The sequence below is a fragment of the Dasypus novemcinctus genome, chromosome 9 (genome assembly GCF_030445035.2).
Source record: "Dasypus novemcinctus isolate mDasNov1 chromosome 9, mDasNov1.1.hap2, whole genome shotgun sequence".
Classification (NCBI taxonomy): domain Eukaryota; kingdom Metazoa; phylum Chordata; class Mammalia; order Cingulata; family Dasypodidae; genus Dasypus; species Dasypus novemcinctus.
In genome coordinates, this window is record NC_080681.1 from 67,674,468 (window position 1) to 67,701,202 (window position 26,735).

At 35.9% G+C, this 26,735-nt stretch overlaps 1 protein-coding gene across 4 annotated transcripts in view; it reads left to right on the forward strand.

Moving 5' to 3' along the window:
* DOCK7 (dedicator of cytokinesis 7) overlaps positions 1 to 26,735 on the forward strand; it is a 319,752-nt gene that overhangs the window by 229,276 nt on the left and 63,741 nt on the right. For all 4 annotated transcript variants that reach the window (XM_058303469.2, XM_058303470.2, XM_058303471.2 and 1 more), the window contains 6 exons: positions 14,474 to 14,656; positions 14,746 to 14,881; positions 18,708 to 18,804; positions 21,844 to 21,940; positions 23,547 to 23,681; positions 24,498 to 24,650. In XM_058303469.2, coding sequence (XP_058159452.1) covers positions 14,474 to 14,656; positions 14,746 to 14,881; positions 18,708 to 18,804; positions 21,844 to 21,940; positions 23,547 to 23,681; positions 24,498 to 24,650 — 801 coding nt within the window. The remainder of the gene's footprint in view (positions 1 to 14,473; positions 14,657 to 14,745; positions 14,882 to 18,707; positions 18,805 to 21,843; positions 21,941 to 23,546; positions 23,682 to 24,497; positions 24,651 to 26,735) is intronic.

The window sequence follows — 26,735 nt, forward strand, 5'->3', positions numbered from 1 at the left end:
CTTCGCGGATTCCACGTACTAAGCCATCGTGGATGAGGGCAGTTTTTAGTACCTCTTCTAATGCAATGTTAATGTCCATTACACCTGCAGCAACAATGCCTTCCTTGGCCATGGCGGTGGGTTACAGGTGGAGCCGAATCTTGAAATCCCCCATTCCTCCACATACCTCTGCAGCAGCAGGGTAAGAGAGCTCTAGCAACTTTGTTATAGATTTTTCAGGACTTTTTAGGTATAGGATCATATCATCTGTGCATAGCCAAAGTTTTACTTCTTCCTTCCCAATTTGTTTGCCTTTTAGTTCTTTTCTTCCCTGATTGCTCTAGCTAGAACCTCTAGCAGTATATTGAAGAACAGTGGTGACAATGGGAATCCTTGTCTTGTTCCTGATATGAATGGGAAAGCTTGCATTCTTTCACCACTGAGTACAATGTTAGCTGTGGACTTCTCATAAATGGCCTTTATCGTGTTGATAAAGTTTCCTTCAATTCCTTTATTTTGTCATATTTTTATCAAGAAAGTGTGCTGTATTTTTTAAAATGCCTTTTCTGCGTCAATCCAATAGGATCAAATGATTTTTCTTCTTTTAACTATTAATGTGGTGTATTATGCTGATTGATTTTCCTGTGTTGAACCTCCCTTAAGTATCTGGGTAAAACCCACTTGATCATGGTGTATAATTCTTTTGATGTGCTTTTGGATTCAATTAGCAAGTATTTTGTTGAGGATTTTTACATCCATATTCTTTAGGGAAATGGGCCTGTAGTTTTCTTTTTTTATAGTATCTTTATCTGGCTTTGGTATTAGGGTGATATTGATTTCATAGAATGAGTTTGGTAGTGTTCCTTTTTGCTTGGGTTTTTTTGGAAGAATTTTAGTAATATTGGTATTAAATCTTCTTTGAATGCTTTGCAGAACTCTCTAGTAAAACCATCTGGTCCTGTGCTTTTCATTTTGGGGAGTTGTTTGATGACCGCTTCAATGTCTTTGCTTGTGATTGATTTTTTGAGGTCTTCTATGACTTCTAGGGTCAGTGTAGGTTGTTTGCATGTTCCTAGGAATTTTTCCATTTCATTAACATTGTCTAGTTTGTTGGCATACAGTTGTTCATAGTATTCTCTTAAGATCTCTTTTATCATTGTGAGTTCAGAAGTAATGTTCCCGTTTTCATTTTTTATTTGCATCTTCTCAGTTCTTTGCCAATCTAGCTAAGGGTTTGTTGATTTTGTCAATCTTCTCAAAGGAACAAGTTTTGGTTTTTTTAATTCTCTCTACTTTTTTTCCCCTCAATTTCATTTATTTCTGCTCTGCTCTTTGTTATTTCATTCCTTTTGCTTGCTTTGGGAATTGTTTGCTGTTCTTTTTCTAGTTCCCACAGCCGTGTAATTAGTTCATTTATTTTAGCTTTTTCTTTTTAAATGTAAGGATTGAGTGCTATAAATTTAATGCACTCAGTTTGTAGCACTCAGCATTGTATTGTAGTTTTCTGCATACAAGTGCTTTGTGTCCTTGATTAAGGACACAAACATTGCCTTTTTGGTGTCCTATAGATTTTGATATGTTGTGTTCCCTTTTTCACTCGTCTCAAGATATGTATTGATTTCTCTTGCAATTTCTTCTTTGACCCACTGATTATTTAAGAGTATGTTGTTTAAAATCTCTATATTTGTGAAGTTTTCCTTTATGAGACTGTTGTTCATTTCCAACTTTATTCCGTTATGATCAGAAAAGCGCTTTGTATAATTTCAGTCTTGTTGAATTTATTGAGATTGACTTTGTGACCCAATCTATGGTCTATTCTGAAGAAAGATCCATCAACATTTGAGAAGAATGTATATCCTGCTGTTTGGGGGTATAATGTTGTGTATATGTTTATTAGGTTTAGTATATTTATCATATTCATGTTCTGTGGTTCTTTACTGGTCCTCTGCCCAGATGTTGTGTCTCATGCTGCAAGTCATCTATTTAAGTCTCCAACTCTTATTGTTAGAAACATCTATTTCTCCTTCAGTTTTGCTAGTGTTTCCCTCATGTAATTTAGGGCATCCTGGTTATGTGCATACACATTTATGATTGTTATTTCTTCCTGGTGAATTTGCCCCTTTTATTAATATATGATGTCCTTTCTTGTCTCTAATAATAGTTTTGCTTCTAAAGTCTATTTCATCTAATGTAAGTATTGCTACTCCAGCTTTTTTCTGTTTATTTTCATGGAATGTCTTTTTCCAGCCTTTCACTTTCCAATCTTTTATTATCCTTGGGTCTATGATGAATCTCTTGTAAACAGCATATGGATGGCTCATATTTTCTTATCCATTCCACCGATCTGTGTCTTTAGATTGGGGAGTTTAATCCATTAACATACAATGTTATTATTGTGAATGTAGTTCTTCACCCATTTTGACCTTTGGATGTTATCTGTCATATTTTGTTTTCACCACATCTTTTTATACTTGTAGTTGCTTTTAGTGATGTAATCTTCATCTCTAGACTCTCTTCAAAGGCTTTCTCTTCTGCCTTTTCTTTTCAGGCTATAGCACTCCCTTTAGTTTTTCCTGCAAGCCTGATCTCTTGGTTACAGACTCCCTCAGTTTCTCTTTATCTGTGAGTATTCTAATTTCACCCTCATTTTTGAAAGACAAGCTTGCCTGATATAAGACTCTTGGCTGTTTTCTCTTGCAGTATCTTAAATATATCACACTACTGCCTTCTTACCTCCATGTTTTGCATGAGAAAGCTCCTCCCAATTCTATTGGGTGTCTACTACGTGTGTTGCATTGCTTTTCTCTTGTTACTCTCAGAAGTCTCTCTCTGTCTTCGGCATTTGATATTCTGATTAGTATGTGTCTTACAGTAGGTCTATTTGGATTTATTCAGATGGGAGTATGCTGTGCTTCTTGGACATGGATATCTATGTCCTTCAATAGGGTTGGGAAATTGTCTACCATTATTTCTTCAAATATTCTTTCTTTCCTTTTTCCCTTCTTTTTTCATTCTGGGACACTCATGACATGTATATTTGCATATCTTGCCATCATTTAGTTCCTTGAGGCCCTTTATTTCTTTATCTTTCCATTCTTTATCTGTTCTTCTGTATGTTTGCTTCGTAGGACATGTCTTCATGCTCACTGATCTTTTCTGCCTCCTCAAATCTACTGTCATGTGCATTGAGTGTATTTTTAATTTCATTTGTTGTGCCTTTTATTCCCACAAATTCTGTTATTTTTCTACATGTATCTTCAATTTTTATTTGTGCTCATCCAATGTTGTCTTAATAGCCTCAATCTCCTTACCCATCTCATTGAATATTTTAAGGAGATTTGTTTGCACATCTGTGATTAGTTCTCTCAACTCCTTTATGTCATATGAATTGTAATTTTTTGTTGGTGTCTTGGCATCCTGCTTATTAGAAGCATTTATTCTGGGCATAGCTTCTCTCTTTAGTTTAGGTCTTTCCTGCCCTTTCTCCCTTTTTGGCTGTGTAGTAGGAGCCAAGGATATAGTTGGTACTGTAAATTGTGGAAGCCAAAGCTTCCTGCTTTGCCCCAGGACCTGATGAAGCTTTTCCCACCTTTTTCTGCTGCCAGAGGTAGGGAAAGAGCCACAGCCATATATAGTCATCCAAGTCATGCAGGCCAAGAAAGTCTGTAGTTGCCTGGAGAGACTGATGAAGCTTCATGGCCCTTTCTCCCCTGCCTGTGCAAGGACTGAGCTGTAGGTGTGGACTGCAACGTAAGCCACATGGGTCAAAATTGATCTGGTAGACTAATGTGGCTCTGGACCCCGTCCTCCCCTGCCAAGCACATGGATGGACCTACCAGAGTGTCCAGCTATCTAATCTGCATGGGCTGAAAGTACCTGCAGTTGCCCTGAGAGCCTGTCAGAGTAGTTTTAGGTAGTTAGGATGGAACCACAGGCGCCCAAAAAACTACTCTGTGCATAAGTGTATAGGAGGCTATACGGTGGGGGCCAGGGGTGGAGCCTCCGGTACTCAACAAACTAGTCTGTGCAGGCTGAACATGTCTGCATTTGCCCAGAGAGGCTGAACAAACACCAGTTTGTTTATTGTGTACATTTATTTCAGTTTTTGAAAAATACTTTTTCTTACATTTTTATAATTTCATTTCTCATATACTTTCTAGTTCACAAATTATATATTTTTGGGTTTAATATTCTATACTTGACTAGATTTTTAAAAATTGTGGTAACATATATGTAAGATAAAATTTGCTGTTTATCTGTTTTTACATGTAAAATTCAGTGGTGATAATTACACGTATAATATTGCGCTACCATCAGCACCATACATTAGCAAACCTTTCCCTCACCCCAAATGAAATTGGGCAGTAGTTTTTAACTTCCTTTCCCCACTGCTGGTAAAATGTATTCTAATTTCTGACTTAATGAATTTGCATATTATTTAATATAAATGAGCTCATACAGTATTCATCCTTTTCTGCCTGTCTGCCTGGCTTATTTCACTCAGTATGGCTTCTTCAGGGTTCATCCATGTTGCAGCATATATCATAACTTCATGCCATTTAGCCATTTAATGGTGAATAATATTCCATTGTCTGTATATAAGACATTTTGTTGATGCATTCATTTGTTGATGGACACTTGGTTTTTTCTTACCTTTTAGCTATTGTGAATAATGCTAATGTACAAATATCTGAGTTGCTGCTGCTTTTCTTTTCTTTTTCTTTTTCTTTCCTTTTTTTTTTTTTTTGGAGGTACCAGGGCCCAGGATTAAACCTGGGAACCTCGTATTGGGAAGCCAGTTCTCAACCACTGAGCCACATTGGCTTCCCTGAGTTGATTTTTTCATTTGTTTTGCTTTTTGTTTGTTTTTGTTTTTTTCAGGAGACATGGGGAACCAAACCTGGGACCTCCATGTGGGAGGCAGGCTTCATCTTTTGAGTATATACACAGGAGCAGAATCATTGCAGTGTTTTTAAGCTTGGATTTTTTTGTGTGAAGTGTTGGAGGCTGTAGAAAGCGTGGTAGTTACAGTCCCTCTCTGGTACTTTCAATATCACAAGTCTTTGGTATCTGTTTCCATTGTCATTTTCATCATTTCCCACTTATGATGTATTATTTCCTGTGTCCCTAGTTCTTTTATACACACTGTTCTTTGATTTGTAATATTATTTGTTAATATAATATGAAGCCTGGGATCATAGTGGTTTTTTTTCTTCAAAGATTTGTTGATTGGGAATACCAGACCAATATTATTTTAATCCTAGTTGAACTCATTTCTCATCTTCACTCTCAGTTAACAGTGTTGCTTCCTCCATTGCTTACTGGGATTTTACTTTTCTCTTGGTTGGTTTATTTTTCTCTTTCTATTTTTTTTTTTTAACTTTAAAAAAAATTTTTTTTTCTTATTAGCGAAGTTGTTGGTTTTCAGAACAATCATGCTTAAAATACAGTATTAGATATGTCACCATGTTGTTAACACCTTTCATTGGGAGGAACATTTGTTACATTTGACAAAAACCACATTTTGAAAATTATACTATTAACTATAGTTCATGGTTTAAAAAGCTGCAAGTTTAGTTCCATGGATTTTTAAAAAAATTTTTCTCTGTAACCATATATACAATCTAACATTTCCCCTCTTAACCACATTCAGACATATATTTCAGTGTAATTAATTACAGTGTTGTCCTACCATCACCACCATCAGTTCCAAAACATACCTATTGGGAAGCAGATTTGGCTCAACTGATAGAGCTTCTGCCTAACACATGGGAGGTCCATGGTTCAAACCCAGGGCCTCCTGACCCGTGTGGTGAGCTGGCCCATGCATAGTGCTGATGCCTGCAAGGAGTGCCATGTCACGCAAGAGTGGCCCCATGTAGGGGAGCCCCACGCGAAAAAGGTGCAGCCCGCACAGGAGTGGCACCACATACATGGAGAGCTGATGCAGCAAGATGCTGCAACAACAACAAAAAGAGATGCAGTTTCCCAGTGTGCTGACAAGAATACAGGCAGACACAGAAGAAAACACAGCGAATGGACACAGAGAACAGACAACAGGGGACTGGCGGTGGGGAGGGGCACAGGACGGGGAGAGGAAAAAAAACCAAAATGATATCCATTGTTCCAAATAGGAATCATGAACATTTTAAGCCACAACTCCCTATTCCCTACACTCACCCTGTCCCCTTGTAATGCATATTTTACATTCTGGCTGTGAGTTTGCTTATTCTAATTATTCCATGTTACTGAGATCACACAATATTTATTCTTTTGTATCTGGCTTATTACGCTCACTGTGATGCCTTCAAGGTTCATCCATGTTGTCATATGTTTCAGAATTTCATTGTCCTTATGTACCAAATTTTGTTTATCCATTCACTGGTTAATAGGAACTGGGGTTGCTTCCATTTTTTTGCAACTGTGGATAATGTCACTATGAACCATAGGTGTGCAAATATCTGTTCAAGTCCCTGATTTCAATTGTTTTGGGTGTACACCTAGTGGGGAATTGCTGGCTGCTGTGTGAATTCCATACTTAATTATTTAAAGAATTATATTGCACAGCTACTGCACTTGTTTGCATTGACTCCAGCAGTGAACAAGGATTCCTATTTCTCTGCATCCACTCCAACACTTATTTTCTGTTTTTTTTTTTTTTTTTAATATTAGCCATCCTAGTATATGTAAAATGGTATCAATTTGGTTTTGATTTGAATTTACTTAGTAGCTAGTGATGTTGAATATCTCTTCATGTGCTTTTTGGCCATTTTCACATCTTCTTTGGCCAGTTGTCAATTCAAGTCTTTTGTCCATTTTTAAATTGGGTTCTTTGTCTTTTTTGTTGTTAATTTTAAGGATTTCTTTATATATACTGAATATTAAACTGTTCTCAGATACATGACTTTCATCTATTCTCTTCGATTGTGTAGATTGTCATTTTACTTTTATGGGAAAATCCTTTGAGGCCAAGTTTTTTTTATTTTGATGAGATCCCATATATCTATTTTTCTTTTGTGCTTATGCTGTGATTGTAATGTAATAGAAACCATTGCCCTACAGAAGATCCTACATTATCTTTTAGGACTTTGATAGTTCTACCGAGTTAAATAATTCTTCCTCGTATATTTTAAGTCTTTGATCCATTTTGAGTTGATTTTTGCATAAAGTATGAGGTAGGGATTCCCCAGGGGGTGGGAGATACAAATGGTGATCCAATTTTCTAAGCACCATTTGTTGAAGAGCTGTGCTTTTCCAATCCAGTGGTCTTTGCCCTCTTGTCAAAAATTAGTTGCGGTAGCGGGTATGACTCAAGTGGTAGAGCACCCACCTTCTACACAGAAGGTTCCAGATCTGGTTCTGGGTGCCTCCTAAAAGAAATAGAAAGACACATACACAAAACAAGAAGTAAAAAACAAAACGAAAGCTGATGTGGCTCAGTGGTTGAGTGCTGGCTTCCCACTTAGGAAGGTCCTGGGTCCTATCCCCAGCCCCTGGTACCTAAAAAACAAACAAAACAAAATTGAAAAGCAGTGGGCCATTAATGTGAGGGTTGTTTTCTGAGCTCTCAGTTCAATTCCATTGGTTTGTATCATTTTCATTATTGTGACTTTGTAATAAATTTTAAGGTGGGAAAGTGTGAGTCCTCCATCTTCATTTTTATTTTTCAAGATGGCTTTTGCTATCCAGGGTCCCTTACCCTTCCGTATGAATTTGATGATTGGCTTTTTCATTTCTAAAATTTGGTTGCGAATGCATCAAATCTATAAACTGCTTTGGGTAGGATTTACATCTTAACAATATTTAGTTGTTATTGTAAATGGAATTGTTTTCTCATTTTTCTCCTCAGACTGATCATTACTAGTGTAAAGAAAGACTACTGATTTTGGCATGTTGATCCCGTACACCACTACCTTTCTGAATTTGTCCTCTAGCTCTAGTAACTTTGTTGTAGACTTTTCAGGTCTTTATATATACAGGATCATGTCATTAGTAAATTATGAAAGTTTTACTTCTGCCTTTCTAATTTGGCTGCCTCTATTTCTTTTTCTTACCTAACTGCACTGGTGAGAATTGCCGGTACAATATTGAATAACACTGGTCACAGTGGACATACTTGTTCCTGATCTTAGAGGGAAAGTTTTCAGTCTTTCACCATTATGTAGGATGTTAGCTGTGGGTTTTTCATATATGTCCCTTATCATGTTGAGGAAGTGTTCCATTTCTAGTGTTCTAAATGTTTTTACCAAGAAGTAGTCCTGCATTTTATCAAATGCCTTTTATTTATCAAGTGAGATGATTATGTGTTTTTTTCCTTCAATGTAGCATATTACATTAATTGATTTTCTCATGTTCAACCAACCCTGCAAACTAGGGATAAATCCCACTTGATCATCATGTATAACACTTTTATTATGCTGTTGGATTTGATTTGTTACTATTTTGTTAAGGAATTTTGCATCTTTATTCATAAGAGATATTGGTCTGCAGTTTTCTTTTTTATGTACATTTATCTGGCTTTGGTGTGAGTTGTGTTTATGGCCTCATAGAATGAATTAAGGTGTGTTTTGTCCTCTTCAATTTTTTTTTGAAAAGTTTGAGCAGAATTGAAGTTAAGTCTTAGAATGTTTGGTAAAATTCTGTGAAGCCATCTGGTTCTTGGCTTTTCTTTGTTGGAAGTTTTTTGATGACTGATTCACTCTCTTTTCTAATAACTGATTTATTGAGATCTTCTGTTTCTTCATATAGGTAGTTTGTATGTTTCTAAGAATTTGTCCCTTTCATCCATGTTATCTAATTTATTGGCCTATAGTTCTTCATAAAATCCTCTTATAGTCCTTTTTATTTTAGTGAGTTTGCCAGCAATGTCCCCCTCTTCATTTTTGATTTTGGTTATTTGTATCTTCTCTCTCTCTTTTTTTTTTTCATTGTCAGTCTAGTTAAAAGTTTGTCCTATTTATTGCTCTTTTCAAAGAACCAATTTTTAAAAAAATTCTCTCTACTGATTTTTGTTTTCTATTTTATCTCTGCTCTAATTGTAGTTATTTCTTTCCTTCTGTTCACTTTGGTTTTAGTTTTGCTCTTCTTTTTCTAGTTCTTCCAATTTTGAGGTTAAATCTCTGGTTTGAAGCTTTCTTTTTTAATGTAAACATTTAGATCCATAATTTTTTCCTCAGCACTGACTTTGCTGCATCCCATAAATTTTGGTATGTTGTATTTAATTTCCTTCGTCTCAAAATATTTCCTCATTTTCTTCTTGATTATCACTGTATCCCATTGATTTTTTTTGAGAGTATGCTGTTTATTTTCCACATAATTGTGAATTTTCCATTTCTATCTCTGTTATTGACTTTTAGCTTTGTTCTGTTGTGGTTAGAGAAGATACATTGGCAATTTGCTATTTTAGCCTTTATAAGTCTTGTACCTTTTTTGTTCCTCAATTCTTTCATTAATGCCTATTTATATATGTATTTGATAATTTGTGTTGTACCATATTGAGTGCCTTCTCTTGGCAATCTGCGTATATTTTTCATATATTTTCTTTGTTCTTACCATGGGGTTAAAATGTAAAATCCTGATTATATATTAGATTTGCTGCCTTCTTGTTTTCAGTAGCTTACACATATACTTTTCCTCATCCCCCCTCCTTATTTTGTATTAATAACCACTTTTATCTTCATACATTGTATGTTCAAAAACATACATTTATCATTACTTTTTCTGTATTTGCTTTTTCCTTCCTTTAAGAAATAAGAAGTGAAGTTACTTACCAAGCAATATAATACAAGAATATTGGCGTTTCTTATTACCCAAATGGTTACCTTTGTTAGAGGTCTTTATTTTTTTATGCCAGCTTGAACCACTGTCTAGTGTCCTTTCCTTTAAGTCTGAAGAACTCCTTTTAGCATTTCTTGTAGGGCAGGTCTAATGGTGATGAACTCTCTCACCTTTTTTTTTTTTTTTTCAATCTAGGAATGTCTTGCCAGAAATAAAATTCTTGGCTTGCAGTTGATTCCTTTTTTTTTTTTTTTTTGTCACTAATTTCATTTTTTATTTATTTTTTAAATTTTATTGACGCATATTATTCATACATGAACATACACAAACAATAGTGTATAGTAAAAGTTGTGAACTGACAAAACAAACTTGGATATCATCATCCAGGGCTCCCATACATCACCCCACCACTAGCAGCACTTGAAATATTTCAACCCATTGCCTTCTTGCCTCCATGGTTTCTGATAAGAAATCAGCACTCTATCTAATTGGGGCCTCCTTGAATATAGCACATTCCTTCTCTTCTGCAGCTTTCAGAACAATTTCTTTGTCCTTTGCATATGATCAGTATATTACAGGGTTTATTTTTCTTCCTGTTTATCCTGTACGGTGTTCTCTGGGCCTCTTAACGTGCATGTTCACATCTTCTGTTAAGTTTTTTGAAGTTCTCCTGTCATTTTTTTGGAGTATTTCTCCTTCTTCTGGGACTCCTATAATTTGATGATGTCTCAGAGGTGGCATTTTATAATTTTCTTTTTCTCTTCCTCAGCCTCATTTCAATTTTTTGTCTTTGAATTTGCTGATACCTTCTTCTGCCAGCTCCAGTCTGCTGTTGAAACCCTCCTGAGAAATTTTCATTTCAATTATTGTGGTCTTCAACTCCTATAGTTCTGTGTGATTTCATTTCATAATATCTCTCTCTCCACCAATATTTTCATATTGCTCATTCATTGATTTCTTGATATCCTTTAACCCTTTCTCAGTAGTTTTCTTTTTTTCCTGGGGCATTTTTTTTTTTTTTTAATATTTTTGGTAAGTCCCACTTTTAGCCCTCTTCATTGGTCATATATGGATATTTATCCTTTTCCTTTGAATAGACCATCATTTCCTCTTTCTTTTCTTGTACTCCTGTTGTACATTTTACATTTTAATATTTTAGAAGGTGAACTCTGGGACTGAATCTTGGAGCTGCCTTCTCTACCATCTTTCTACTATCCTCTCTTCCTCTTGTTTGTTTGTGGTTTTTTATTTTATTTTATTTTATTTTATTTTATTTTACACCATCAAAAAGACGTTATTGGGAAATTGGGGGAAAGAACAGAGCTTGCTGAGAAATGGGAGAGAAGGGCGGAAGTACATACCAAAATTTGGTATGGCCTCTTCTAGGCAGAGAGAGCAAGCTCTGCTTTGTGTGATTACTTTTTAAACTATTAATTATTCCTCCCACTTCCTAATAATGCTAAGGGGAGGGTCCTCAGCTGTTAGTGGTTACTTCACCAATTTTGGGGTCAATGGTGTGAGGCCTGTTTGGAATATCCAGGGCCAAGGGGAGGTCCCAGAAAGAGGAAGTGGAACCTCACAGTTAAACTCAAGGTCTCATGTAGGATCATGTAGCCATGTTGTCTGTTGGCCATGTTACAGCTTGTCTTCTCTTTGTTTCCCTGCTGACCTCCTCAACTACCCCCTCAGAGAGTTCATTCCCTTATTGTTACGTTTCCCTTGGTTTTGACATGGAAAATTTTTATGTAAGCTCTTTGATGCTTTTAACAGTAGTTTTTTTCCTTTATAACTTTTTATTATGAAAAACTTTAAGTGAATAGAAAAGTTGAAGGAATAATGTAATGAGCACCCAGTTTGCCGAACACTTTGGTTCAACAGTTATCATCTTACCATATTGCTTTATCAATCTTTTTTTAGTGTTTTTAAATTTTCTCCAATCTTCTTTTAATTGTTGAAAGGTTATTGAAGACTCAAGACTTAATCCCTAAATATTTCAGCATATATTTCCTGAGAAAATGAACATTCTAGCACATACTCATTTTATCATCATCACACTTATGGAAATTGACAATCATTTCTTAATATCATCTGAGAAATACTCTATATTCAAATTTCCCCAGTTGTCTCAAAATAGTCTTTTTAAGCTATTTTTTCAAAGCAGGTCAGTCAAGCTTCATGTATTACATTTCCTTGTTATATCTGTTATTTTTTTTTTTTTATTTAGAAAACTCCTACTTTTTCCTCTGACATTGAATTTTTGAAAAGATTTAGGCAATTTGAATCTGTAGGATGTCCCATATTCTTCATCTGTCTTAATTGTTTCCTTGGGTTTTTATTTAACTATTTCTCTAGCCTCCATATAACCTATAAAGTATAGTCTGACGGCTATATGGAATTAAAGGTATTTTTGGCTAGAATACTTTGTAGATATGCTGTGTACTTCATATTGCATCCTATTAAAAGGCATTTCACTTCATGTCATCTCACTACTCAGAATACTGAGTTTTGGTTAAAATGGTGACTGCCATATCTCACCTTAATAAAGATATCTTTTTGCCTTCACAGTCAGCAAGTCTGTTAAGTGAGAATTTGGAAACCATAACAATTATTTGGTTTTTAAACAACCTCTTATTTAAGTGTTTTAACATCTATTGATGATCCCTGCTTGAGTACTTATTTCACTGAGGTCCATTGATTCTTAATTTTCTGATTGAGATAGGATGATCTATAGAAAATAGAAAGAATTCTTCCATACTACTATTTTCAGGAGTGAGAAAGAGGTCCCAGAGTTCTACATCTTCAGTTATGGTTCATACCACCTGGTTCTTCTTCAAGAGTGTTTAGGATATTCTTGGACATTTGTTCTTTTCAATAAAATTTTAAAATCAATTTGCAAAACATCCAGGAAAATCCTTTATCTGATTTTTACTTTAACAGCATTGATCCTTTTGAGCAATTTGGAGAAATAGTGACATTGTTGTTAATGAATCTTTTTTTATTTTTGTCTGACTTTTTTTTCAAAATGTTTCAGTTTGTTATTGGCAATTTATTGGCGGTATTAGAAATGTTACCCTATGTCTGGTTGTTGAGTTCAGAATTCTTTTTTTTAGTTTTATATATAAAAACTGAGTAATTGGGAATTCAGGCAGTACAGGTTCACATATCTGAAAATTCAGCTGTAAGAAAGTACCAACTTTTTAAAGAATGAACATTTTCATAATGAGTAAAATTGTGGATTTGGAATTGGGAGGGTCAAAGTTACTTCTTTCCATGTCAAAGACACTGTATGTAATATTCTGGTTAAATTAGTGCATAAAAGGAACTTATATGTGTATGCATGCTTCTGTGAGACGCAATAAGAATAGTGGATAAAAGCTCCATTTTTGGAGCCACACTGTCTGCATTTGAATCCCAGTTCTGCCATTTAGTACAAAATACTTCTTGGTGGCTCAGTTTTCTTATTTTAAGATGGGATGAATGTTAATATTACTTTCGTTTGTTACAAGAGATAAATAAGTTAATATGTGTAAAGTGTTTAGTACAGTGCCTTGAACAGAGTAGGCATTATCTAAGTAGTAGTTGCTACCATTATTATCATCCCGGACAGATAAAAGATTAGTTAAGTTCATGACCTCGAAAGTTAAGCATATTCAGCTTTCCTCTGTCTTTTCTCTCAACATCCCCTCCACTGCTTTCTTCTTAATATTCAGTGTGTTTATTAACCAACTATTAAATGAGTGTAATGGAAAAGAATGTTGGCTTTTGAGTTTGGCAAACCTGGACTAAAATCCTGGCTTTATCTTTTGCTAGTATGTGATCTTGGGCAAATTACTCTTTGTCTAACCTTCAGTTTTTTAATGTGTAAACTAGAAGTAGTAATAGTTAAAAACTGTTTCTTAATACTGTTGTAAGATTCACTAAGATAAAGTGATTAACTTAGTATCTTACACATTTAAAATTTTGTTTTTTGTCATCTTCAAAGATATTATCACTAGCATTGTTGTCATCCTATATCCTTGTCTTTAAAATTGAGATGAGGGAAGCAGATGTGGCTCAAATGATTGGGCTTCCATCTACCACATGGGAGGACCCAGGTTCAATTCTCAGGGCCTCCTGGTAAAGACGTGCCTGCACAGCAAGCCAAGTGCCTATGTGGCAACCCATGCAGCAAGCCACGCAGCAAGATGATGATGCAACAAAAGGAGAGACAAAGGGGAGAGTCAAGGCAAGACGTAACAGAAACCAGGAACTAAGGTGGCACAAGTTATAGGAAACTCTCTCCACATTGGAGGTCCTCAGGATCGAATCCTGGTGAATTCTGGAGGAGAAAATGAGAAGAGAAGACAAGAAGAGAAATAGATGCAGAAGATCACACAGCGAATAGACAGCAAAAACAGCAGGGTTGGGGGTAGGGGGAGAAAAAAAAATTACGTGATACAACTTGCTTGGTAATATTGTTGGGAGACTAGATGAAGTAATGTATATTAAGTGCTTAGTATGATGGCTGAGACAGAGTATTTGTCCAATAAATGATACAAGGTTCTATTTGATTGTTTTATATAAGCATCACATAAATCAAATGATTTTTTAAAAAGTACTTAATTTTTAAGCAATTTTTAAAGAAGAAAACAATTGACAATCAAAAAAACTCACAAAAAAACCCAGATAATCATTGATCAGTGTGTCTCAGTTTCAATCTACTGTTCTTTATTTTCAGAGTGGCAGACAGCATACTACCTTTTCTGCAGAATCAAGTCGGAGCCTTTTGATTTGTCTGCTATGGGTTCTCAAGAATGCAGATGAGACAGTTCTACAAAAGTGGTTTACAGACCTCTCTGTACTACAGCTCAACCGGCTTTTAGATTTGCTTTATCTCTGTGTATCTTGCTTTGAGTACAAAGTGAGTAATTATTATACCATTGTAAGGAATAACAAGAAAACAAATCATGTGGAAATAGAAGAAGAAATTTTCTATTGTTTAAATTCTAGGGAAAGAAAGTATTTGAAAGAATGAACAGTTTGACCTTTAAGAAATCAAAAGACATGAGAGCAAAACTTGAAGAAGCTATCCTTGGGAGCATAGGAGCTAGACAAGAAATGGTGCGTCGAAGCCGAGGACAGCTTGGTACGTACACAATACCTTCTCCTGGTGAGAATATTTTAAATTTCTTTGAAATATATATTAAAATGATCATCGTTGGAAACCTTTAATGATAAATCTATACTTTTAAAGAATATTTTAGGTGTAACTTTTAAATAACCAGTTCTCGGCAGGAATTTGTTAGAATTCTACTTTAAGTAGGATCAGCGTACTTCCTGGTTTTTCCTGTATAATCTCAGTTTATGCCTGTGCCCTTGTATAAATGATAATAGCATTCCTTTTTACTCTTTTAAGTGTTCTGGTTTTCACGTTGAAATTTTTTTTTTCATGTTGAATTAATATACCCTAGATTTAAGGCAAAGGTATTGCCCGTCAAACTCAGACATCAAGGAGAGAAAACAGTTAAGTAGCATTTGATGATCTAGTTCTTTTTTTTTTTTTAAAGATTTATTTTTATTTATTTAATTCCCCTCCCCTCCCCCGGTTGTCTGTTTTCTGTGTCTTTTTGCTGCGTCTTGTTTCTTTGTCCGCTTCTGTTGTCGTCAGCGGCACGGGAAGTATGGGCGGCGCCATTCCTAGGCAGGCTGCTCCCTCCTTCGTGCTGGGCGGCTCTCCTTATGGGTACACTCCTTGCGCGTGGGGCTCCCCTACGCGGGGGACACCCCTGTGTAGCACGGCACTCCTTGTGCGCATCAGCACTGCGCAAGGGCCAGCTCCACACGGGTCAAGGAGGCCCAGGGCTTGAACCGTGGACCTCCCATGTGGTAGACGGACGCCCTAACCACTGGGCCAAAGTCCGTTTCCCAGATGGTCTAGTTCTTATTTCAGATCTGTTACCCATTAGCTGTATAACCTTGGCCAAGTCACTTAATCTCTGACCTTTTTCCTCATGTATTTACAGTTGTTATGAGAGTTAAAAAGATAGCATAACTAACTGATCTTACCATCTTTGTGGAGACCATGTAGGTGTAAATTCTAATATGACATGCAAATAATATTATTTCCAAGAGCTTTGTTGGGTAAGGGATATGGCTTAGCTATCTGTGTACATGACTCATGCTAACAGTCCACTATGTTTGTTCACTTAAAATATTATATGTATGCATGTATATTTTTTAACCCTTGTGTTCTAATAGGCATAGGACATAGGCATAATGATCATTTATTTATATACCTTTCATATGCTATGTGTAAGTGTTTGGAATTTTAAAATGAATAAGACACAGGCTTTGTCTTTGAAGGAATATAATAGAGACCTTTTTTTCATTCGTGTTATATACAGTTTACAGTATGCCTCTGGGTTTTCTTTTAATATTATGTAAAAGAATCCTGGGGAAAAGTTAAAAAATGACTTTTACTGAGGTCATTTAATTATTACTAAAACATCAATAATATGTTTCCTCATTTTTAAACAAATAAGCTAAAACTCAAAGAGGTACAATAACTTGCCCAAGATCATACAACTAAATGGGCTGTCCAAGAACCTTTGACTTCTAATTTAGTGTTTTTTATATTATACCACAGGTATATAAGTAAAGTGTGCAACTGTTAACAATACTTGCTATATTGCTAATCCTAAGGTCTCAGGACAACTATCATTGTTTGAATGTAGGAGTTGAAATTCTTGTCTTAGGCAAATTATGCCTTTGTATTCTTAGTTGGACATCTAAGCTAAGCAACCTAATGATAGCATTCTTAACTAGAGGGGTGAAAGATTATTTTGTCCCCACAAAATTCTTTTAACGATAGAAATGTAAATAGATCATAGATATTTATTTTGTTTAATATTGGCATATCTTTTTTGTTTTCTTTCACAAAATTTCTTAAAGATAGAAAGCCCCAAAAAAGAGGGGAAGAAAGGAAAGAGAAGGAAAATAAATCAGGAGAAACATTCAAACATGTTCCTTATGTAGCAAGTGATACTTGTTTTTCAGAATTTTTAATCTCTATTTGAACTCTGAATTTTTACTTTTTTTTACTATTCTTTCATCCTCCCATCTCAATCTAAAGTCTCATTTTGTTAAGAGTACTAGTTTTCTGGTTGAAACCCTGAATCATGACTTCATTCCATCATTTAAATACGTATTTTGTACATTTGTCCACAATTCTCTATGCCTTCTCCAGTTCTTATGGACTTGTATGAATCGGTTCTATTGCTTCTACCCTTTAAAGGAGTCCTTATTATTCACTTTGCTTTGCAAACCCAGAAACCTCTTGGAAGAAAGCCTCCTTCTCCCTCTCATCCTGTCTTATGTAGATTCAAAGGGAGCATCCTTCCTATTGGGTTTATTTATTGAACAACAAAGTATTGGACTCTTAATATGTGCCAGCCTTGGGCATAAAGCTGTGAACAAAGCAGACATTATTCTTAAGTAGCACTTAAATGGTCATAAGTACAGAGAAGAGAAATACATTAAGAGGATAGGAAGTGTTGGAAAGTACAAGAAGGCCTTTCTGAGAAGGTGGTGGTGGATGATTGACTAGAGAGAGACCTGAATCAAGTAAGAGAATGAATTACGCAAAAATTTGTGGGAAGAGCAACCAGAGTCAGAACAGACTGCAGCAATTGCACAGGTCCTAAATCAGGAGCATATATAGTGTCAGGGAGTAGCCAGGAGAATAGAAATGGTGTAAGCAAGAGAGAGAGAGTGGTAGGAAATGATGATCATGTAGGGTTTTAAAAACATGGTTCCCCCTCTCGATTGGAAGCAGAATGGGTATCACCAGCCCCAAATCCTCAAGATTGAGGAACGAATAAGCATAAGTAGGGAGTGCATCTATGGACTAAAGTAAATTTATTATTATTCTAGTAATGGAAGAACTTGTGACATTGATATAAAGACAATGGCGGGAAGCAGACTTGGCCCAATGGACAGGGCGTCTGCCTACTACATGGGAGGTCCATGGTTCAAACCCTGGGCCTCCTTGACCTGTGTGGAGCTGGCCCATGCACAGTGCTGATGGCACGCAAGGAGTGCCGTGCCACTCAGGGGTGTCCCCTGCGCCCCATAAGAAGAGCTGCCCAGCATGAAAGAAAGTGCAGCCTGCCCAAGAATGGTACCACACACACGGAGAGCTGACACAGCAAGATGATGCAACAAAAAGAAACACAGATTCACGGTGCTACTGATAAGGATAGAATTGGTCACAGAAGAACACACAGCGAATGGACACAGAGAGCATTCAACTGGGGTCGGGGGCGCAGGGGAGAAGGGAGAGAAATAAATAAATAATAAAAGTAAAAAAAAAGAGTGGCCACCAGAAGTTCTGAGGGGAGGGAGAAGGAAGAATGGGTAACATGGGACATTTAAATGTTCTACATGATTTTGCAATGACAGATAAAAGCCATGACACATTTTGTCAAAACCTTGAAAATTGTGTAGTACAAAGGGTAAACCATAATATAAACTATATCCATGGTTGGTAAGAGTGCTTTAATATGTGTTCATCAAATGTAACAAATGTACCGCAGTAATGAAAAACGTTGTTAAAGGGGGAAAGTGGGGGGTGGGGCAGGGGGAATATATGGGAGTCCCTATATTTTTTATATAACATTTATATAATCTAAAAGCATTTTTAAAAATAAAAAAGCCATGGTTAAGATTTGGAATAAAATCAGTGTCAGAAATTTTGCTTATTTAAAAAGATGTTTTTTTATATTCTTTTGTTAACTGTTGTGAAAATTTTTAATTGGAAGCACTGATAACCAGATTTTTCCACTTGTATTTGAATTAAATAACTGTACAAAATGAATAGCATTGTGCAGTATTTCTTGTATGTTTGCATGTATACATACATGTAGTCTAATGGAAATAACATTGTTGAATTGGTTTTGAAATTTATTTGACAGAGAGAAGTCCATCCGGAAGTGCCTTTGGAAGTCAAGAAAATCTGAGGTGGAGAAAAGATATGACTCACTGGCGTCAAAACACAGAGAAGTTTGACAAGTAATATAGCTTTATATTTTATGTTAGTGATGGGCTCTTTGGGTTTCAGCTGCAATGGAAAATGACTAATTTAGTGTTTTATATATATATATCTATATTAGATGTTCAAATGTTAGAAGACAAAATCACGTTTTATTTTTCAATTCTTTTTTTTAAAGGTTTATTTTTTATTTACTTCTCTCCCCTTCCCCACCCCAGTTGTCTGTTCTCTGTGTCCATTCCCTTTGTGTTCTTCTGTGTCTGCTTATATTCTTGTCAGCAGCACTGGGAATCTTTGTCTCTTTTTGTTGGGTCATCTTGTTGTGTCAGCTCTCCGTGTGTGTGGCACCGCTCCTAGGCAGGCTGCACATTTATTGTGCTGGGTGGCTCTCCTTACAGGGCACACCCCTTGTGTGTGGGGCTCCCCTATGCCGGGGACACCCCTGCATGGCATGGCACTCCTTGTACGCATCAGCACTGCGCATGGGCCAGCTCATCATACAGGACAGGAGGCCCTGGGTTTGAACCTTGGACCTCCCATGTGGTAGGTGGACGCTCTATCCATTGAGCCAAATCTGCTTTCCTATTTTTAAATTTTAAATGTAAACAGATTTGGGGGAAGAAATATTCATTGTAGTATAGTAAAGCAAATGATTATATTTTAAACTCATTTTCCTCAACAAATCCCCTTGGAAAATGAATTCAGGTACTATTTTCTGAACATATTTTAAGTCTCAAACTGAACTAAATATTTCAAGGGTTACAAAGAACTGAAAACTAATCTTTCTTCTCTTGGAGCTTGGATATAAATAAGAAAAGATAAAACATAAAACTATGTCTTCTCTTTCTAACACTAAGGCAAACTAGGTCTACGCATTGACCCAACTGCAAAAAACAACTAAAATTGGTGGATGAAATATATATATAAAGAACTTAATTTTAAATGCATCATGACCTTATGAGAAAATAAAGAATGGTTAGAGGACTAATATATAATGAAGGCAGGAACCCAGAGAAGAAACTGGAAGGGACACTTTCTTCTGCCTTAAGGGATTTGCTCAGTAGGGTGGAATTGTTCAGGTCAAGAAATAAAAAACTAAGCTTAGGACTTGTCCAAATTGTGGAATCTTATTGGAAACTATTTCATGTCTGGGAACCTAAAGGGCTTCACCTTCTGTATAAGGTTATCCAGGTTACTGCAGGGGAAAATTGTCTGACTTGAACTTGGCATTGAGTAGAGGGACTAAAATTTCTCTTTTAAGGATTTATAATCCGAAATTAGCCCTCAGGAAGCTTGACTGGCTGGAGAAACTTTAATTTGAGAGTAAGGTGACCAACTCATTCCTGCTTGCCTAGGACATTCCTGGTTTTATCATGAAATGGCCCACATCCCAGGGAACCCCTCAGTCCTATCCTAGGGAAAACCAGGATAGGTGGTCAATCTGAGAACCATCTTCAAGACAAAGTCTGAGAATGCTCATAAGTAAAATTCTAGAAATATTAGCCTGCAGACACTAAAATCACAAAACTTAAAGGAAACAAGGCTCCGTGAGAGCCAGCAGATAACAGTAATGCAGTACCCATATAGCACAGAGTTTGCTTTGTTTTGAAAAATACTTTTTGGTGTTTTCCTAATTTGTTTTTTCTTAATATGTGTTTATAAGATTGATTGATTTATTTCTCTCTGCCACCTCCCCACCACCCCCCTGTCTGCTGTCTGTGTCCAATTGCTGTCTTTTCTTCTGTGCCTGCTTGTATTCTCATTAGGCGGCACCAGAACCGATCCTGGGACCTTCCGGAGTGAGAGAGAGACAATCATTCTCCCTCACCTCCTCAGCTCCGTTCTGTTATGTCTTCTTATTTTCTCTCCTCTGTATCTCTTGTTGCGTCATCTTGATGCACCGGCTCTCTGAGTCAGCCTGCACTCCTGCGCAGGGGCGGCATTCCCGTGCGGGCTGGCATGCCTGTGTGGGCCAGCACTCCATGTGGGCCAGCTCACCACACAGGCCAGCTTGCCTTCACCAGGAGGCCCTGGGCATCAACCCCTGAACCTTCGATATAGTAAATGGGAGCCCAACTGCTTAAGCCAACATCCGTTTCCCCCTAATTTGTCTTTATGGTGGTGGTGGTTTTTAAAAATATTTTGTTGTTTTTCTTTACAAAATCTCACTGGAAATTTTAAGTTTGGACATTATATATGCTTTTGTAATTTAACTCTGATAACTATGTTGTATTTTATCCTTAAATTTAATTGTAAAATATAATTTCATGATATCGTCTCTTTAATGGTGATAATAAAGATTCAGAGACTTGCAATATCTAAGAGCTTTGTAAGTTAGTATGTAGTATGTCCTTGTACTTTCACTTTCATTTATATGTTTTGTCTAGTTCATGTATTATATCTATCTATCTATTGCTGCTAAAGCAATGATGTCAACCTTACCCATACACAGTATGTATTCTTAATTTTTCGAATTTCAATTATAGAATACTTTTATAAATTGCAATATTCAAATAAACCACTTTAATGAATCAAATTGTATTGTTTCTTATGAGTGAAGGCATTCATGTCTCCTTGAAGAGTTAAATTATCTTCTGGGAGTAGAGGTATCAAAAATTTTGGGAAACTGTATGCAAATTTGAAGAAATAAGTACTTTTATCATGAATAAATACATTGAAAATACTTTGAATATTGGTTTACCTGAAGCAGCCCTAAATACAAGCTCATAGAGCACCACCTAGTGTCAATGTCACTCCATTGTTTGCTGCGTATCTGGTTAAAAGCTAAACTTCTTTGCTTTTAGTGGCATTATTGTACTGTATGGAATGTGATCAAAAAGTGTGTATTGATTTGGTTGGCAAAATGAAGGATGAAGTAAAGCTATATTTAATATGTAGAATGTCATTTTCCTTATTCTCTTGTAATCTTTCATTTAGGAAGAAATTGAAAATGGTTTCAAGTATTTTTATTTGTATGAATCCTTAAATCTTTTTTGAATTGTGAATCTGTTAGGTTTTTTTTTAATATAAACATAATTTCTTACAATATTTTGTATTAGGTCAAGAGCAGAGATTGAACATGAAGCACTGATTGATGGAAACCTGGCAACTGAAGCAAATCTAACCATTTTGGATACGTTAGAGATTGTTGTCCAGGTAAGTAACAGAAAGAAGAGGAACTTGATACGCAGATTGGGCAAATTGGAGGGGATTGGATTTATTAAGGCATATAATGACTTTTAAATATCACTAGCTCCTAAAAGTTCAATTCCAAGCATTCTGTGATTCTCCTATTATAATTATAAATTTTATCTACTGCACAGCTTCAACTGTTTCTTTTGTGAGGATGATTATAAAACCTCTGTCTCTTTGTCTCTCCCTTTCAAGGTCTAATCTTATATTTCCAAGTATTGAGAGTATTTATAGTTGGATGTTCTATCATACCATACTCAACATGCATGTATAGTCATAACTACATATAGATCACATTGGGTTTATTTAGTGCTTTATATATATACCACAGCAGGGTTTTAGGTCATATATATATATATATGTAAATTTCTAATTTAGTTTTAATAGTAGCCCTCTAGGTAGTAATTATCTTTTCAGTAACAATAGTAAAAAGAGGAACTTCTAAAAGTTTTTCTTGTGTCAGACAATGTCCTAATCACTTTACAAATAATACCTACCTTGATCCTTATGAGATTTATGCAGTTGATACTTTTAGTATCCCCATGATGTAAATGAGAACATTGAGGCAAAGAGATGGTGAATAATTGCCCACAATCAATACCTAGTAAGCAGAGAAGCCAGGATTTAAATCCATTCCTGAGATATGTGTTACACCTATCTACTCTATTCCTTTTTTATCATCATCACTCTAGGTTCTTATCTGAAAGCTATTACCATAGCCATCTACATTATGACACTTACGCTGTCCCCTCTCTAATCAATTCTGTGCATTCCCATGAGATTTTTCATCTTAAAATATTTTACCATTCATTACTGTGATTAAAATTTTAAAAATATAAAAGAATTTACTATTTTTTGATTACCTAAAGAATAAAATAGGAAACTCTTCAGACTTTCAAGGCTCTTTTTATTTTGGTACTCTATTAGTTGGAATAGGTCTAAGCTACTATTACAAATAGAACCAAAATCAGTCCAAGATACCTAACCCAAGATGGTTGATGAAGTTCTGACCATCATGTTTGCATTTCATTCAGTAGGAAGAAAGAAAGAGCAAGGGTAGGGCTCTTTATTCCTTTAAAGACATGACCCAGAAAGTTATACTTCTCTTTTTGTTAACACCTCTCTGTAATTTGGTTACCATATACCCAGCTAAAACTCAGGATTTCTGTTGTTAAAGGAAGAAGGAAAGAATTGTTATTGGTGTACAATCAGCAATCTCTGGTTCAGGCACCACTCTAGTTTTTAGCCTTATCTACACTTATTTTCTATATGAACTTTGACTGGATCCAATTTATTTATTAATTTTCCCAAGACAGAGTTTTTGCTTTCTTAATATGTCCTTGTTCCTCTTTTTTTTTCTCATTCAAATCGTATCCATTCTTATTGCCATTTTCTTCTCTCTCTTTGCTAAATCCTGCTTAGCTCCTTCTATTAAAGTCCTCTTGGATCTTATGCTATCACTTTCCTATTATTTTTTGGGTTTTTTTTTAATGTATATATAAATATGCTCTATCTTCTTAACCAAACTACAGGTGCCTCTGTATTTTATTTTTTTATCTTTAAATTGCAGACAGTTTCTGTAACAGAATCTAAAGAGAGCATTCTTGGTGGGGTACTTAAAGTGCTACTACATAGCATGGCCTGTAACCAAAGTGCAGTTTATCTACAACACTGCTTTGCTACACAGAGAGCCCTGGTCTCAAAGGTAAGTTACTTTGTATCTGTAGAATTTGCTTCTGTCATTAACATTGTCTAAGTTCATTTGACATTTACATTGGTTAGTATATTTGTAATTAAAATAATGACCCAGAACCCCTGATTATTCTTTGCCTCCCTACTATTGCCTGTTTCTTGGACTTTTTAATTTATTTGGATCACCTATAATCAGTTTCTGGTTTAAAAGTGTAGTGATTTTGATATGGAGAAGGGCTTGAAGTTAGTAACAAAACTTAAATATGGTAATTTGGTAATTTCTCTTGTTTTTTCTCTCCCTTTTGTTGTCTGTTCCTCATTACCTTGATTTTTCAAGAAATCAATGTGTTAATAGTTAAGCATGTGGAAATTAGCTTATTCTTTGGTAAATGGAAAAGGAGTTTATGTTTGTTCATCTGCTTCACGTATTTATTTCCTGTGTTTCTTTTCCCTTCTTCTTAAATCTTGAAGATTGCTATTTACTATTAGTCATCTATTAGATGGAATACAGAGCTATTGATGAAATTTACCCATTGTTTTATACACATTATCTAATTTAAGGCTCACAACAACTCCATGTAGATACTATTACTAGCCCCATTTTGTGCATGAGAAAACTTGTACAAAGTCAACTATTTGTTAGTGTCATAATCAGTATTCAAATTCAGTCTTTCTGGCTCTGTGTTTCATGCTGTTAGCCATTAACTGATAACTGCCCTTTAACCATTCTTTTAATTTGGGGGCTATATAACTAATTTCTAGTTAAGACTGTGCTATATCTCTGGAACTTTTACTGTATAAATTCATCGTTTGTATTGTTTCTTTACAGTTTCCTGAACTCTTGTTCGAAGAAGAAACAGAACAGTGTGCTGATTTATGTCTCCGGCTTCTGCGACACTGTAGCAGTAGTATCAGTACAATACGGTCACATGCTAGTGCCTCCCTTTATCTGCTAATGAGACAAAACTTTGAAATTGGAAATGTAAGTATTTCATCGTGAACCTGATTCCCTGAATTTGTAATGAACTAGGTATAACTTCTTCAGATATTTATTAAGTGGTTTTCTTTTGTGGTATAGGATTTTTTGTATGTTTTTGAGTCTAATCTTAGTATGTCTTGCTTTCTCATTCTAGGCTATCTCCAGTTCTCTCTCAAACTCCAATTTTACTTCCTGGTGCTAAAAATAACATAGTATTATAGACAGAATAGAAATGTGCTTTGAATTATTTTAAATTTAATTATTATCCTTGGTTAAAAGCAATTATGGTTTAAATATCTTGGTTTGATACCAATATCTTGATATGATTATATGTCACAACCTTTGAAGAAATTCTATATTTTAATTCTAGTTTTTTGTTAAATATTATATTCACATTTATTTTCCTAACTTTTTTTTGAATCTGATATTTAGTTCATTTATTTTTATTTAAGTTAAATATTTAAGGCTATGAATAGTCTCTGACCATAGCTTTTGGTAATTCATTGGTTCCAATATGTATTATTTTCAATATTCTTCTTTTATAGAAATCTTGTAATTTCAATATGTATTTTCTCTCTCTTTTTTTTTTAAAGATTTATTTTTTTATTTATTTCTCTCCCTTTCCCCACCACCCCGGTTGTCTGTTCTCTGTGTCCATTTGCTGCATGTTCTTCTTTGTCCGTTTCTGTTGTTATCAGCGGCACGGGAATCTGTGTTTCTTTTTGTTGCATCATCTTGCTGTGTCAGCTCTCCATGTGTGCAGCACCATTCTTGGGCAGGCTGCACTTTCTTTTCCACTGGGCAGTTCTCCTTACGGGGCGTGCTCCTTGAATTTGGGCTCCCCTACACAGGGGACACCCCAGTGTGACATGGCATTCCTCATGTGCATCAGCACTGCACGTGGGCCAGCTCCCCACGGGTCAAGGAGGTCCGGGGTTTGAACCTCAGACCTCCCATGTGGTAGACAGATGCCCTATCCATTGGGCCAAGTCCACTTTCCTGTATTTTCTCTTTAATGCAGGAGTTGGCAGTCCTTTTTGTTTTAAAGTTTCAGTATTAATGTTTAGTTCATTGCATTGTGATGATACAATGTATATACGATTTCTCCTGTGTGTGTATTTCTGTGACCAATCATATAATCAGTTTATGAATATTCCACAAGCACTTGAGTTGAATACTTGAATTTTATCCTCAAAACTAAAGGAAAGTCATTGAAGTATTTCTTAGAGAGGAGTGACATGTTCATGTTTGTTTGCATATTATAAAAATTTCCCTGATGCTATGTAGAAGGTAGACTTAGGACTTAGAGAAAAGGCAGGAATATAAATTAGGAAGTTATAACTGTAATACAAGAAAGAAATGATCAGAGTGTAAACTAAAGCAGTGACATTGGGGATGGAAAAATTGATTGGAATAGTTTAGGGGATGTTGTGGATTTTCATTTATGGTGTGAGTAATGAGAGGAGAGGAGGAGTATGGGATGATTTCTATATTTTTGACCTGAGTGCCTACGTGAATAATAGTACCATTTATTTAGCTAATCAATGGGAAGAAAAGGTATTTTAGGTATATTGAATTTGAGGTACCTATGAGACATCTAGATAGAGCCATCTAGTAAAATATAACACTGTGGAGATGATGTCATTAACATGGCAACTTAAAACTTCCCCTGGAAAAGTCTCCTCTCAGAAACAACTAAGAAGGACAAATCCCACTTTTTTGGAACTCTGGAGGATAATAGACACTGGAGAAGAACTCCACAAATGCCAAATTAAAGAAAAAGAAAGAACACATACACACAAGGTAGGAGATTTGCAGCCAAGACCTCTCAGTTCAGTTCCCTCTGCCTCATTCAGCCCTGAGCATCTTTGGAATTGCTCAGGGGCAGTGCAGCCTAGGGACATCTTGCTGTGGATTCAGACTGTGGAATCATTCACAGCAGTGAGTTAGAACCACACACATATTCAGGCACAAGGACCAAAGTCCACAGAGACCCGGGGTAGAAGACAAGTGCCTGGCAAGTGAGTGCACACAAAAAAGGCCCTCAGGCCTTTTGGCAAGAGGTGCATATAGTCAACCCAGTCTCTA